The sequence below is a fragment of the Triturus cristatus genome, chromosome 7 (assembly GCF_964204655.1).
Source record: "Triturus cristatus chromosome 7, aTriCri1.1, whole genome shotgun sequence".
In the NCBI taxonomy this organism is placed as follows: Eukaryota; Metazoa; Chordata; class Amphibia; order Caudata; family Salamandridae; genus Triturus; species Triturus cristatus.
This window is the reverse complement of record NC_140590.1, coordinates 946189056-946206047: the sequence shown is the minus strand read 5'-3', so window position 1 is coordinate 946206047 and position 16992 is coordinate 946189056. Positions and strand designations below refer to the sequence as shown.

The following is a 16992-nucleotide window of genomic DNA, read 5'->3' as shown; positions in this document are numbered from 1 at the left end:
CATCAACACGGAGGTTCTTCTCTCACGGTGTGGTATCATTGTTGTACAATCACCAACAAAACTCATTGATTCGCCTTACCTGTGTCCGTGGTGGCCATGAGCAGCAGCAGCGCCGCCAGCCACACCATGGCGAGTGAGCGTGGAGAGTGCCAGAAAGCCTGCGCCAGCGAGCAACCTCCTCAAGGTGTCATGATTAGCACACCGGTGGGGGTCAGTGTAGGGGAGCAGGACAGGAATGTGGTCAGAGGAGTAGAGACTCAGGGACGGGGAGGCTGAGATATGATGAGGAAGTGGGGCACTGAGAAAGGGTTGGGTGAGTCGTGCAGAAGAAAAGAAAGATGCGGTCATCATAAACGCGACGTGCTGCTTAGATTAAATAAATATTAGGTCGTGTGCAGTGTCACAGTGCACCTCGGGGCAGGATGCGGAAGCAGGAGAGCGTGTTGTGCCTGCAACATCAGCTAGGAGAAAGTCATTTAAGAAAATAGTGCTCACAAACTGTAAATAAAACATACCATGTAACAACACATGTAGCAGGGGAAGTCCTCATGGGAGGTTACAACAGGAGAAAAGGAGGTACTAAGGAGGGACTACTAAACAAATTAACCAATGGAAAAAAAAAACATTCACAAATGACCATCACAGGAGCCAATTGAAAACATGGGTGGGAAATGGGCAGAGCTTAAAGCCCATATTCTGAACACAGCATGCCTAGGGGAGACCTAAAAATTATTCATAAACCTGTGTTCAACAGGACACCACTTGTGTCCCTTCTCCATCAACTTGTAAAGAAGCAAACACTGAGCCCACGCCTCTCAAGACGTCTCGGCTGACCCTGATTAAGGGTTCATGCACTATGTGTCAATGCCCTCTGACAAGAAATAAAAGTGACAAAGCAGAATGTATTATATGTAAATTAGAGCACTGTCCCCTGTGAATAAAGCCCCAAACCCGGCACAGCAGCCGGGTTCGGGGCTGAGGATGGAACGGAGGAGGGTGATTTAATGCACATTTCCATCACACTTACCCCTGTAGGTTGCCACCAAGCGGTACAAACCATAGGGTAGAAGGTTTCCTGGAAATCTACAGCACGAGTTCAATACCATAAAAAATCGTGTAGGGCCCAGCTATACCCCTCTATTTAGAGCGGCCGTGGCACGGCCCTCCAGGTTTAGGGAGTGTGTCCTGAGGCACTGATACATTACCCTGTGCTTATTTTTTTAAACTTTCAACTGTGCACTTGTTAAAATCTCAGTTGGGGAGGACCTGGGGCCTATTACCTCTTTTTAACCTGTTTTGCTGGAGGAGTTGAAGTGCCCCGCTCACACTACGTAACTTTAAGCGGCCATTTTTTGATCCACGTCAATGCTTGGGTTAGCGGTCTAGCCTTCGCATGCATGGCCCTATTTAGAGCGGCCGTGGTGCGTACGCCATGTGTACGCGCACAGGGAGTGCATCACTGGTGCACCTAAGGCAAGCCTTTCTGTGCCCGAATGGGCCCAGGGGCCAAGAAACCTGCACCTTTTCTGCCAGAAAGGCTAGTATTTTCAAATGACCAACCTATGGCACTTTGACCTGCTTGGTCGAAACCCTGTCAGGCCTCTTTAGACCCTCCTTTGAGCCTGCTAAGCTGTACTCTCAGTAATTTTTCATCCAACGTATCTGACAATGGTCACAATGCTATCCTTGGTAACGCTACTGTGCACAGGTATCTTTAACTAACAAAGTGGTCACTGCTGATAGCATGTTAGAAAGCAAATTTCACTTTTCAGCAACAGTGGTCACTCCCTCCCAAGGCACCAACAGAACTTATATCATTTCTTGTGGGATAACGCCCCTGATGCCCTGTTTCTGACTGATACAAAAGAAACAATTGATGGACGGAATGCTGGACAATTCAAGCATTCACCCCCAGCCACAAGGATCTAGGTTAAATCCATCATTCTTTTGCTCACAACACCACCCCAGGTTGGACACAGCCATATGCAAATCAGTCTTGACCCTGTTCCTTACTTGAACAATCCAGCCCGAACTGCCAAGCCAGGTCTTCCCTAGACTGGAAACAAGCATCCTGGGGCCGGTTTCAGGGCATCACCCTTCATCAGCCAGGCTAGCTTGAATCCTGTGGTGTAGTGAGCACGGGACCCACATCTGGGCATACCCTTCCCACTTAGGGTGACATATGCAAAAGAAACAATTGATGGACGGAATGCCGGACAATTCAAGCATTCACCGCCAGTCACAAGGACTTCGGTTAAATCATCATGCTTTTGCTCACCACACTAATCCAGGTTGGACCCAGCCATATGCAAATCAGTCTTGACACTGTTCCTTGTGGGAACAGTCCAGCCCGAACTGCCAAGCCAAGTCCTACCTGTGGCCGGTTTCAGGTACTCGCCCTTCTTCAGGGAGCATCACTACAAAAAATCATACCACACATACTTTTCGTGAGATATTATGCATTCTGTTATTCCAGTTATGTATACTTCAATCAGCAGCCATGATATAGTCACATTATATTTATATACACTGTTAAATGTAATCGAAATTCATAAACAATCTAGTTCACAGTTAATCACCTTGTGTCGACCTATAGTGTAATATGGTGCGTGTTACGTTATTGTGGTGATATGTGGATTTGTCAAGAGTATCCGCGTGTTCACTTGTGTCCAAATCCCATGAGCTTAAATGGTTTACTCACGATACTAAGCGTTCAACATGTTGCGCTGTCCTAAAATGGAAGTGGCAGTGATTAGAATTCTGGGAGTAATCTAAACACGTTATACCAAGCTTATATAATTGCCGAAAAATCAGCTTACTTGTTTTTCTGTAGCCTGTCAGATACCAGCGTCACCTTCGTAGCGTTCGCGCGTAGTATTAGACCTCCGCATTTCCGTGTTTGGAGAACCCCTACTTCTGATTGGTTCTTATACCGAATCAGATGTCTGCACGTCATTCGCGATTGCCAAGGTTTCAGTGAAGCTTGGTAAATGTAAAAAACGGACTGTTCTAATTTCTACTCGATGCTCGCGGTTCAACGAGTTCATGCAAGGTGTAATTACTATTGAAAACGGACTACTCTAGTGTGTAATGTCCTGATCTACTAGGCATAGATGATGGACTATTTATATACGATGGCGGCCATGTATACGTGTTCAAGTGTAGTAAAGCAATACTATTATCTCATGAAATCAAGCGGGACTGTATTTAGATTGTTCAATCAACATATAAAGGTACCAGCAAACAGAACTCAGAAGGACATGAAATGTCCTTTCTACATTAAAGATAACATGCATATTCAATATGATCATTGAGCCCATATGGCTTGTATGATTGCAGCTTCATGATCCAGAAGTATTCTTGTCGCAAAAGATGTTTATTATTGTCTCTTCCTTCCATCTTTTGGACAGTTTCCAATATTAAGAGTTTTAGTTGCGATATATTGTGCTGTTGTTCCATGAAATGAGTAGCAATCAGTGATTTCATGTTCTTTGTTCTTATGTTAGATTTATGTTCATTTATCCGCGTCTTAATTTTTCGCTCAGTCTTTCCCACATAAACTTTGCCACATGGGTATTTTAAAAGGTATATGACATTAGTTGTATCACATGTAGCAAAGGTGCGTAGTTTGATGTTGGATCCCTTCATCGGGTGTGGTATACTGGTTCCTTTTATGATGTTATTACAATTATTACAGTTCATGCATGGTCTAGTCGCTTTAGCTATTTGTGGAGTAATTAGTTTCCGATTAAGGATTTCTCCAAAATGTTTACTCCTGGTGTATGCGAACATAGGTGGCTGTACGAACGGCCCTTGTTCACTTTGCCACTGGATTCAAGCTAGCCTGGCTGATGAAGGGTGACATACCCTGACACCGGTCCCAGGATGCTTGTTTCCGATCCAGGGAGGACCTGGCTTGGCAGTTCGGTCTTGACTGTTCTCATGAGGCACAGGGTCAAGACTGATTTGCATATGGCTGGGTCCAAACTGGGGTTGTGTAGTGGGAAAAAGAACGATGGATTAAACCCAGATATCTTGACTGGGGGAGAATGTTTGAATCATTCAGCATTCCATCCATCATTTGTTGCCGTTATATGTTTCGTCCTAAGTGGGACAGGTATGACATGACGTGAGTCCCTTGCTCACTGTGCCACTGGATTCAAGCTAGCCTGGCTGATGGAGGGTGACATACCCTGACACCGGTCCCAGGATGCTTGTTTCCGATCCAGGGAGGACCTGGCTTGGCAGTTCGGTCTTGACTGTTCTCATGAGGCACAGGGTCAAGACTGATTTGCATATGGCTGGGTCCAAACTGGGGTAGTGTAGTGGGCAAAAGAACGATGGATTAAACCCAGATATCTTGACTGGGGCAGAATGTTTGAATCATTCAGCATTCCGTACATCATTTGTTGCAGGTATACTTTTCACCCTAAGTGGGACGGGTGTGCTCAGACATGGGTCCCTTGCTCACTGTGCCACTGGATTCCAGCTAGCCTGGTTGATGAAGGGTGACATACCCCGAAATCAGTTGTAGGATGCTTGTTTCTGGTCCAGGAAAGACCTGGCTTGGCAGTTCGATCTGGACTGTTCCCATAAGGCACAGGGTCAAGACTGATTTGCATATGTCTGGGTCCAAATTGGGGTGACGTAGTGGGCAAAAGAACGATAGATTAAACGCAGATCCCTTGACTGGGGGAGAATGTTTGAATCATTCAGCATTCCATCCATCATTAGTTGCAGTTATACAGTTTCTGACTGAGGCATGGCTTTGTTGCCTGATGTTATTGCCACATTACCTCCAACTGATTCTACTGGTAGAAGAGATTAACAGGACAAATAAGGAGATGGAATAGCCATTATTTGTAAGGATCAGTACAAGAGCTACCTATTCCTGCTAGTGAAGCTTTGTTTTTTTCACTCTGTCCTACTCACAATCTTAGAGTATCCGGTGCTTTAATTCTCCGTCATCTGGGAAACGCTGGGAACTGGTGTTTCTTGGTTCCTTACCTACTCTCTCCTTATATACTCAAGTGTGCCAACGTCATACTGCTAGGAGATCTTAATATTCACCTGGAAGATCCCACATGCAGTCTGGGTGGGACCTTTATAGAGGATCTAAACAAGCTGAATCTGGCTCTAATGAATTCAATACCCACAGACAAGGCTGGGCACCTCCTAGATCCCATTTTTTAAATATCAAGGACCTACCCACAGACCATACCCTGCCACTACTCTGGTCGGACCATCTGCAGTGCCTTTTGCCATAAGGACTCATTTAATGTCCTCTAAAAGAGCGGCCAAACCTTAAGTTATATCTACGATTTGGTCTAAACTACACGTCCTTTCTCTGAATGCTTGATAATGGAACACAAGACCCAAGTTGAAGCAGGTGACTGGCTTCCATCAACCTATGGTTGAAGACTGAATGAGGGATTCTTTGGAGGTAATCCTCCCGGCCAAACTTGGTTCAGCAGTCAGACTTCACCTCCCTTCCCCTTGGTTTAATGATGCCCTACATTTGGAGAAAAAGGTATGCAAAGGTCTGGAAAGGTCTTGGAGGAAATCCTATGATGAGGAGTTAATATTGAAGTATAAAACAGCATTGAAACATTATCATGGGCTCTGTAGAGCCGCTCGGGCGTCAATCTACTCTAATAAAATCTCCGCTGCCCTAAACTGCTCTAAAACACTTTTAAAAGTGGTCAAGGAAATTTCTGACCGTGGTAAAATATCTGCTTTAACTTCGCTGTCTCAGTCGCAATGCGAGGAGCTGGCACACTTTTTGGATAAAATGGTGCCAGGCATCCAACTCGCTCTTGCGAAGGTTTGGTCAGCAGATTGTCAGGCTGTTGATAAAATTTCCTACATCAGTGCATGGTTGCAACCTCCAACAGGTGAAGAAAATATCTCAAATACCTCACAAGTTGCTCTTACAATGAATTCGCTGACCCTTTTGGATACTCCACATTTTAGGACCTTGTTACAGTCGATAAAATCGCGTTCTCTGCTAGATCCTCGTCTGTCAACCAAGCTTAACCTATTGGACTAAGATCGAATACAACTCTTAGTAAGACTCCTCAATTCTTCATTACGAGAGGGACATATCCCTCAGGCATTGAAGCACGCCATGGTTCTGCCCTGCCTCAAAAAGCCTAACTTGGATTCGACTAAGTGGTCTAGTTTCAGGCCTGTCCGTTTCTCGATGATTCCCATTCTCTCCTAAATTTTGGGGAAACATGTGAACTCGCAGCTTACCACTTTTGTGGCAGCCCAAAATTTCCTGCACTCCTCACAATCAAGTTTTAGTGCAGGACACAGTATCGAATCAGTCCTCCTAGGAGTCACAGATCATCTGAGACGAATTCTGGATGAGGGTGGAACAGCCACGATGCTTTTGCTCGACCTTAGCACGGCCTTCAATACAATTCCTTCCCCGCTCCTGGAAAGAATGGCAATTCTTGTTTTTCAAAGGACAGCTTTATCCTGGATGACCTCTTTCCTAAAAGTTCACACTTTCCTAATTTTCTAAGCCAGCTCCATGTCGGAACTGTGTGCCCTCACTTCTGGAGTCCCTCAGAGTTCAGCTCTAAGTCCAATGCGATTTATTATTTAAATCGGTTCACTTGCGGACGTGGTGGAAAGTTGTGGCTTAACCTTGTTCTCATAAGCAAGACACTCAAATTATCTTTTCTTTGTCATGTGTACAGGGACACGACTCCAAGGCCCTGAATTCCTGTTTGGAACCAATTTCCACATGGATGAATATTCGCTAAAACTTAACTGTGATAAGACTGAGGTAATGATCTTAGGCAGGATCCCTCTGCTCTGAGGTCCATAGCACTGGTCTGAGAGCCTCTGGGCTCTCCCTGAATTGGCCCCCAAGGTAAAGAACATAGACTTCTGGCTGGATGAGAATCTGTTGATGAAACCGCAGCTTGCTAAGGTTGCTTCTACCCGTTTTGTGGTGCTGAAATGGCAAAAAGAAAAAAAATAATTTGGATGATTCCTTTTTCAGCCCAAAGGACAGTCATTCAGGCCTTGATACTTTCAAGACTGGACTACGGAAACATCCTTTATCTAGGAGCAGACAAAGCCTCTATTAGAAACATACAAATAGTTCTGAACTCTGCAGCTAGGCTCCTAATCAAATCGTGCATCAGTGTCGAGCCTCTTCTGTGAGCTTCACTGTAGAAAAACGAATACAATTTAAAGCCCTATGCTATATGCATAAATCTAGGCTAGGCACAGGGCCACGGCACCTACAAGATTTGGTGGTCTCTTACCCGCCTACTTGTGCACGGTTCCTAGAGTCAAATTGGCTCGTATGGTTAGGTCGTTCCTTTTCCTACCCTGCCTCTAAATTGTGGAATGCCCTACCAGGGCTCGAAAAATCCACTCGCTATGGTGAGACAGATTTAATCACGACGAGCCATTTTTATGGCCTACTCGCCTGTTCCGGCGAGCTGATAACAGGTGTTTTGCTTGCTCACAAAGTGAATGAGCAATGAAGATGTCTTTAAATCTTGTAATCTTGTCACATTTGCTTGGGTTTCAGAGACAGAGTTCAAAAGTCAGTTTGTCTTCCTACATTTGCTTTGAGTGACTGAAGTTAGCGGATTTTGTAAAGTGAACTGCCTGACAATCGCGCTGTGCAAAGCACGTGAAATGAAAGGCTGTAAGATTTCTGCCTTTTTTTCTAACACGACACTAAAATAGCTAAAAAGTGAACTGTTCAAACATTTCAAATAGATTTCACTAGTTATGAAGAAATTTTTGTAATTCTGTGGTGAAAAAAAGGTTTTTATACGATCAAAACAAATCAGAACACTTTACTTGATAATGTGAAAATTTTAAACATTTTTGCTGAAACCCAATTTCCAAACATTGTTTATGCACTTTATAGTTTTATCAGTAAAACTACATGTCAATGGAAAATGTGCTATCTGTAAATGACAGTGCACTACCACATCACACTTTATTAATATATTTATGAAAAGCTCGTCTTTAAATATGAACTGGGAAATATTCCTGCTCCTGCACAGGTGACATTGCTATTAGTGAACTAAGAGGCAAGCCATGGATCATGTGCACCCTTTATGTGGGCTTAATTCTTATACATGGAGCAAACGTTTAGTGTAGTAAATAGAAAGATTTTTTGTACAACAGAAATGGTGAACTTGCATATTTGATGGTGCTCTCATGTGATAATGGAGAAAAAGACCATAAGACAAAATATTTGCCTAGATCACACAATTTGAGACCAGTTCACAGGTCAAGTACATTACAGTTAGGTGGAGTTGATTATTTAAGTTACTAGACTTGCAAATCTATTACCAGTTCTATGATTTTTTGAGCCCTGCCTACTGGAGTCTTTGAGAAGCTGCACCTCACTGACCATCTTTTTTAAGAACCTGAAGACCTGGATGTTCCACACTTGTAGACCCTGCCAGCCCTAATCTTTGCCTAAGCACAGAGAAACCCTATTTGGGTAGCTGAGCGCTACAAGACTAATAATAATAGCAATAAAGGCTAGATAGGTTCCTGATCAACGCAGGCAGAAACATCAAGGTGGGGAAAGGACATCTTATCAGTTAATTTCTTACCCTTGGAGATGGCAATAGCACTCACTTATGATGCAACAGCCGAACCACACCATAATAAACCCTCAAATTACTGAAGTACATTCGGCAATGTCCCACAGTGAAGTGAACCATAGAATCAAGCATGCCAGATGCAGAGGGCGAGGGTTTGATTTCCTTTTTCTAGCGATAACAACGCACCTCTGACATCCAGGACCAAATATCTCCAGCAAGACACAGGCAGGTCTTACATTCTACAAACACTAGAAGTAGTAAAACGTTTGATGTGTTTCAATATACAATAAGATTCACACCTCCCAGTATTCCGGAGTAAAGCGTATGACTCCAGAAGTGGCAGGAGCTCGAGAGTCCGACTATAATAGTGATTTTTGCAGAGAGTTGACAAGGGATGCCAAGTCCAACCTGGAAAAATTGTGACACCTTTTATATGGCTGCTTCTTTTTTTGAAAGTCTTTGAAGGTGACACTGTATATGTATGGGGTCATACTCTCTCCCTTGTAGCCCCTGCCCATTGCGCCCCTCAGTCATTTCAGGAATGACCCAATAAAACCTCAGGTATGGTATTACATCAGAATAACCAAATCAATAACTCTGAAACATTAGCACCTACCAATATTGCTTGAAATAATAAAGGTATTGTAATACAACAAATAATAAATACTAAACAATGATTTGTTCGCCATATGGCTGACAGGAAAACAAATCAGTTATATCCTTTTCTGGTTCTTACTGCCCCTATCTCTCAGCTTCACATGCTGCAGTGATCTTTGAAACATTTAGAAGACCAGCAGACATCCTGTAGGAACGTGGAATCTGACTGCATGGTTTCCCCCACTTTTTTTCCTGGTGTTTTGCTGGTTTTCGACTTAGTTTGGCTGGGATCCTGCTATTCAGGACCCCAGCCTATCTGATTTCCCCTTTAAATTGATACCAGTACTTTAGGTACACTCCAGATTGGATTCTGGGGTACCCTACAAGTCCCTAGTATATGGTATACTGTGTACCCAGGGCATAGGTATCCTAGAGGCCTACCAGGGGCTGCAGCATGTATTGTGCCACCCATGGGAAGCCTTCCGTAATGACACCACAGGTCTGCTACTGCAGCCTGGGTAAGTTGGTGTATGCACCCCTTACTGAGATAGAGGTTACCTATATCTCTCCATATCACTGCACGTGTAAACCTATCAGTCACCCCTATGGCAGGCCTTAACAATCCTGACAGCAGGGTGCTGGGTTTCATGTGAGAGGGTGCCCATGCATGAGCAGAGCCCCTCTGCAGCTTTCGGAACCTTTATTCTGGGGTTGTGTGTGATGCAGCCAAACCATATACTCGTAAGTGCATTATAACCTTGCGGTAAATGCTAACTTTGGAATGGCTGCATGGAAACATGTTGCGTTTGGTGTCAAACACCTTGGAATCATACCCCCACACCAGTAACTGGTGTGGGAGGTATGATTCCACCCTACTAGAGGGAGAAACATGACAGCACCGGAATACCCGGTACCAGCTTAACAGACCCTGGTATCACAAAATGGATGCTGGCAGCCACAGACACGTGTCTGCCCTCAGGCTGCTGGACAAAACTCTGTCAGGGGAGGCCTGGACAATAGGTTTCCTGTCACAGGGAAGTATAACCACCTCCCAGACAGGCTTTAGTGTATTGGGGCTGGGTGGGTGCACTCCAAGAGTGCTTTGATGTCTGCACTGGGGGCACATTTGGTGTCCCTGTGCATAGTCCAGCTCAAACCGGTTGCAGGGGCACTCAGCCCCTGCTCTGGCGCAAAACTGGACCAAGGACATGGGTGTAGCCACCCCTCTGTCCTGACCCTCCCATAGGTGGGTCCCCAGAGTTTGTCCCACCCCTTCCTTGGGTATAAAGTAGGAACCCCTGACTACAGGACTTTAGATTTACCTGGACGAAACTCTGCTACAGAATCCCAGAACTTCTACTATCTACACGACGTTGGATGACCGAAGAATCTCCCTTGGAGTAAAGAAGTTACTCCCCTGCAAGGCAGGCACCAAAGACACATCTGTCCGGTTTGCATCGACGCTGCTCTCGAAGGACACCGACGATTTTTCAACACAGGAGGTGGGTTTCCAAGCTTCCCTGAGGCTGACCCGTGCTCTCAGCAACTCTGAGATCCAAAGCCCTCGTGGGGGTCGTGCAACCCAAACCCCTGGACACCGCAACCATTTGCAGCAGCATATGCTTCTTGACAATCCCTGAGGCTATGCTTTGGGCAACTTGTAGTCCAGACCCCGAGCAGTGATTCCACCGAAGATTGCTGGCGTACACTCCGAGTGACCCGTGGGCTAGTATCTAGTGATTCCTCTCGAGGTCCCTTCGCGATCCCTTGTCCGTCGACTTGTGGGTCCCTAAGAAGGGTACTTTAACTTCTAACAGGCTTTCCTGGTTGCTCCAGATGTGTCCTGACTCTCCCACCGCTTGCGGAGTCCACAGGACCTTGCTGGTCTACACCGAAGCCATTTTTCTCTCACCGCGTGGGTTGCTGTTGCCAAGGCTTGTTGGTCTCCAATCCGGAAACTGACCCCCCAGTACTTGACATCCTTCGTGGGACAGCTTGCCTGCGGACTGTGGTCATCGTCGATGCCTCCTGGTCCCAAGTGGAGTCAAGCTTCACCTCTTCGCACCTGAAACACCCGACATTGGTGGGCATTCGTCTATCGTGCCCCTGGTCACTGGCAAGTGACCCAGACTCTGTCCCCTCTGCTTTCAGGTTCTTCACATCTTCGATCCAGGCTTGGATCACACCGGACACTTCTCTTTTCCAAAGCAGCAGCACTTTGCAGCACATCGCCATTGAAATCAACGACGATTCCTGACACAATTTGACATCTATGCACCCGGCTTCCCTGGATGAGGTAATACGAGTACTCCGGTGCTCCCGTGGGTGCTGGCTCTAGAACCCCCTAAGTCTAAAGGGGTTTGCTCAAAGTCCTCTTCTAAGTGTCCCTATTCTTTAAAATTCCAACCGCGACTTTCCTATTGAATTGTACGGGGCTCGCGGCTGTGTTCTCACACTGCACACGTCCCCCGTGGGTCTCCTGTATCACTGCCTTGGGTGGTTCATTGGGGTCCCAGCGATTCTACGTGCTCTAGGCACTGTGTCTATTCAAGTTGTGGTTCTTATACCACTTTCTTAATATATGGTTTGGTCTTCCCCTGGGGCCCATTGTATATTGTGCTATTTACTGTCGTTTAATAACTGTATTATTGTGTGCCTTGCTCTCTATTCTCATAAAGAGGTTAGTAGAGAGTGTTTAGTAATAAATACATATATTTTATATATATAACTTGTGTGGTTCTCCTTTCATTTAGTCATTCAAGAGGTTATAATCTGGTAAACCAAGCTGCTTTACATTCCTTCGATACCACTAGGATAGCTTTCATTGAAGGTTGTCTTTAACCTATTCATCAATAAGGGTTGTTGGACTGGTACAAGGTGCCCACTATAACTAGTGGACATCATATACCAGGCTAACTTCTCACACATCCCTTCTGGGTTTCTGGGGCTCTAGTGTCCAAGAGTGTCTCTTATTGGTTTCTAGCACTTCACAGCAGTGAGCAGACAGTGTTCATCAAGCAGGATCTCCACTGACCCTTGGATACAGCTACAGTTAGACACTCCTAGTACAGATAGGCGTATAGATGTGTGCATAACCTCTTTGTTTGGTACTCAGGGTATAAAGATAACTTTCTGGACACTGAGATGTGAGGCAAGACTTTAATCCAAAGTTCTCGGCATAAGGCAGTGTATTTAAAAGGGTATTAGAGGTAATGGTTTCCATAAAGCATCCTATCACCAGCAAAAAGAAAATATTCTAACCCAACAACTTGTGTGCAAAGTATTCTTTTTAACCGTTAGTGCCTATCCCGTTTATGTTAATATGCTGTAATTTTGGTCTTAAAGGAAAAAAATTGCAAAAATGCTATAGCACATGTTCACACCCCAAAGCGTTATTCTTCGTTAGGTTTTACTTGTGTCATTATATTTATGGCTTAAGTCGTCTAGACAATACACAAACCCACGACTATGTGGTTTCCAAGTGGATTTATCATAAGCTATAGTCCAAAATAGTAATTTCTAGTGGGCAGTTATTGTTCCTAAGTGGTTCCAAGAGTCCACCCCGAATTTCTGGGGACTGGTCAAACTGAAGATTACATGCCGAGGTGAATGCATTATTAGATTATGTTTAAGTGAAGTTCAACTTGATTAGGAGTTATAATTCTCAAAGAAAAACAGCTTTGCAAGTCACTCTGTTTCAACAAAACATATGCTCCATCCTACCTCTTTCTATCACTTCCTGGGTCAAAGAGATGGGTATTACACTTAGCAGGCCCTATCCACAAAGGCATTTTGGTGTACGAAAAGTAGTACTCTCTTCGTATTCCTACGTGCCTTTGTGAACATCTGAAATTAGGTTATTAAGGGACTATTCATATACACAATTAGCACAAATAAAAAGTACTGCATCTTCTTTGCACTTTTACATGCCTTTGTAAATCTGCCACAAAATGTCCAACTCCCTGTTAATAGGAGTACGCCCAACAGCACAGCTGCACTACTGCTTCCTGTAATCATTAAGGTAATCATTAGGGTATTGTGAATCGTCCCCATAAACTTGGGGACAAGATTGGAGAGTGTTAGAAATGAAGCCAGGATATGGATACATGACTACATCCATTGGGGAAGTCGATCTTAACAATTGACAGCCAATTCCGAAAGGTCTAAATGTATACCTTTTACACCTGCAGGTCCCCGTACATTTATGAGACAAGATTTCCTATATAACTCAGATGCCAGCGAGTTAAGAAAAAGTAGATGAATGATTTTTAAAAATTGAGAAATCCCTCGGTTTCATTCTGTTCCATCATTTGTACCATTACAAAAAATACGGCATATCCCAACCAGTCTTGGGCCTGCCCTAAAATAAGCAATCTACACAGACTGCTAAATCATAGCCATTTTCAACAACAGCACAACTACTGTAAAAAGTATTTCAGCCTCATTGGAAGGTGCACTAAAATCGCTATTTCACAGAGTTGCAGAACCAATCCAAAAATACCCCTCTCACTTTGGACACTGGATTAAAAAATACGAAACAATATTCAAAGGATCTGACTGAAAAAACACTTTTGGAGCACTGTCGATTATTCTCTGTGGCATTCCATTTAATTGTTTTTAGCTTCTTTGCGAACCAAAACTAGACAGATGACCAGAATCCTAGAAGTGTTCTTAAGTTTCATTACGGTGGAGCAGGGTTACAGTTTAAATATTGTGAAAGCATTTTACGGGTTTCTTTCCAGAGAATATAGATTGTCACTTTAAACTGGTGAAATGGCATAAAAATAGGAATTGAGGGATATATCCTAAAATCCCAACACACACATGTCAACAGTAACAAAATGGTGACGAAAGATTATGTTTGATACGTGTTGATGTGTATGTTGATTGTACCTACCGTGAACAACGTTATTAATGCAGTCGAGATACTGCTTTCCTTCGTCGTCAAACATATACTGTCCACTGGCACGCACAATCTTTATAGGATCATGAGAAAAGAAGAGCCTGCAAGATGATCTGCAAAATAGTAGAATTTCAGCAATTTATTACCCACAAGGAAAGTATATCTTTCTCTGTAATAAACCTTGTGAAACTTAAAGATGGGGCAGCAGGGATGAACATCATTATTTATTAATATACAAAAAAAGTACTAAGACATAAAATACCATCAAAAAAGGCACAACTCAAAAGAAAGTACTCCCCCAGTTTCCAATTGCTTGTGAATTCTTCAACTATTACAAGCAAGATGCGACAGTTGCAGATATCAAGAGGGATTCACATATATAAGCATGCACACCTGAGTAAATGCACTTAGAAATTGGACATTTGCAGTTTAGATCCTTTTTGTTTACTTACTTGTGGAAAACATTCTCCCAGAGGAGAAGCTCCCAAGCATCCAACAATCTTGTGGGAGCTCACTCCCCGTTCCCACCTGGGTTAGGGGACTCAATGCTACCCTTGAGAGGAGTAAATCTCTAACTGTATTCAGAGTGGAAATGCACCTTAAATATTTTGTAAATACCCACACACTCGCACACTTGATGGGGTTCACTACTTTTCAAGGCAGTTCACACTAGAACGCTCCATTTTCTTGAGAGTTGAAATGTTCACAGAAAATGATACCATGCTTGTGTAATTTTACATATGATTAAATTCATTTGCAAGCTTGAATTGACATTTTGTGAAAAGCAAATGTAAAATGAGATTGAACAATAAAGTGCACCTATGCTCAACTGGGATGCACAAACATACTGGCAAATTGGGTCCACAACATATTCCCATTACACTTCTGTTCTCTATCTTGGAAACCTTGAAAAGGCACACCAGTGAACTGTAACACAACAGGTCAACTGCTAAGTAGAAAAAGCAAAGATGATTTTGCAAGTTGGTGTATGCACCCCTTACTGAGATAGGGCACAATAGCACAATGGCTAAAATAGAAGGGAATGTTTGGCATCCACACTGAAATTGATTGAGAAAAATGATTTATAAAAGCTAAATAGGAAAAATACATGATTTGACATTAATTCAACTGCTCATTAGGTTATAAAGCATACACCGCAGCTGTTGGACACCCTGGATTCATGTTGAATAAAGATTCAAGGGACAGTTGTAGTTTTAGACCAGGTCTATTTTAAAACCAAAAGCCCACACCTGAAGTGCGATCAGCAAGCCCTGAAGTAATCAGCAACTATTAAAGTGGTCCATCACGAAAAAACATCAAGTGCCCACTGTTTCACATTTCAGAAAGTGTACTATACTTAACAACCAATAAAATGGATGCCTTCCTTTCTTCCCCCTGCACATTTTGCAGTTCAATATTACTGCAGCACATAGTCAAGCAGGGGGGTCATGTGTGTTTATTTCCATTGCTGTTGCTGTTTTTGAAGAAATCTGCTTAGCTTGGTCACAAAATTGTATCTTATGTCAAGGTCCTTCCGCTAGCTTGCACAGGGTGTACAGAATCAATATTCTGTAATGGTACAGTGCTTGGGTACTAAAGCAATATGAGGTTTATTAAAACTGTGTTCCAATTTGCCAATAAGATGATACATTTGCTCACACCATAGATTTCATATATAAACCCTTGATTTTGGGGAATGAGCCACAAGACTTTCCAATTATACAAGGGGGGGGGGGTATTTTTGTCGCTATTGATTTTCCTGCCCTTTTGGACTTAAAATAATTTTGATTTTGCACTACTTTCTATAGTCTGATTTGGTACTAGCCTTTGTGGAAATGATTCTGTTTCACATTTAATGAAAAAAAATCTGTGAAATGTATTCCATTGATTTATAACTCATTTATTGAGGGGCCCTTACTTAATTTATTAAATTTTTCATGTGTTGGGAGGTGCTATACATCAGGCACATATTACCTCATGTAATTTAAGTTTAATACAATCTCCGATTTATCAACCCGTATGCGTTCTGTTGAGGCAAAGATTTGGTGTCTCAAATTGTTTGGGGTTCCCCTGCTTAGAAATACCTGCATCTTGAAATAAAAATAAAAATTCTGGCACTCTGCAGCGATCGAATATAAGTGTGAACTCAAGTCAGTTTCGCTCTCAGATATTGGCTGGTAAGATAACACCTGGCTGAAGTGAGAAAGTCTATTCAAACCTGGCATCACTATAAGCCAAGCAACTATGGAAGATATGGCATTTTTTGTTAGCAGCCATTCTGTTTAAGAGTTTTTTGGTGGATGGAATTGTGTCTTTCAAGCATCGGTGCCAGAGTTCGTAATGAAAAGATCAACAAGACTTTCCCAGACCTGGATAGCCCAGCCTTATTCCAGAAATAGACGGTGTTGTTAGATATCCATGGGAGTATGGCTCACTTTGTCAAAGGTAGGAGTGCATATTTACCATGTATAACATTTTGTTTTTCATATCTTCAGAGTACACGTTTTTAAAATAGTTTTAGGGATATTCACACAAGTCTAAGGGATGTTCAGTTGAATCACAGACCTAAGAAATTTTTTGCTCGCCAATCTGCAAGAATTTCCTTTATTAATGATAAATTTGATGGAGAACTTCAGGGCAGTTTCAATTCAATGTGAGAGATTTTAAGTACACTTCTATCTGGCCTATTAACAAGGTAAACTTATACTTGAATACATCTACACATGTACGTTTACACTTACTCTTGAGTAACTTTACTACTTCTGGCTAGTCACCGTTTACGAGTGTTAAGTTACTCAAAAGTGCAGACTTGCGCATATCCAACCCATGAACCAGGGAGTGAAAAAATATTTGAATATAAAATATTAATATTAAATATTTTGATCTATTTAATCTCTT

At 43.0% G+C, this 16992-nt stretch overlaps 1 protein-coding gene across 1 annotated transcript in view; it reads right to left on the bottom strand.

Moving 5' to 3' along the window:
• LOC146810896 (5-phosphohydroxy-L-lysine phospho-lyase-like) overlaps window positions 1-16992 on the bottom strand; it is a 250027-nt gene that overhangs the window by 211683 nt on the left and 21352 nt on the right. Inside the window, exon 2 of the mRNA XM_085617945.1 lies at window positions 14089-14207. Within this exon, the coding sequence (XP_085474071.1) occupies window positions 14089-14207 (119 nt within the window). The remainder of the gene's footprint in view (window positions 1-14088; window positions 14208-16992) is intronic.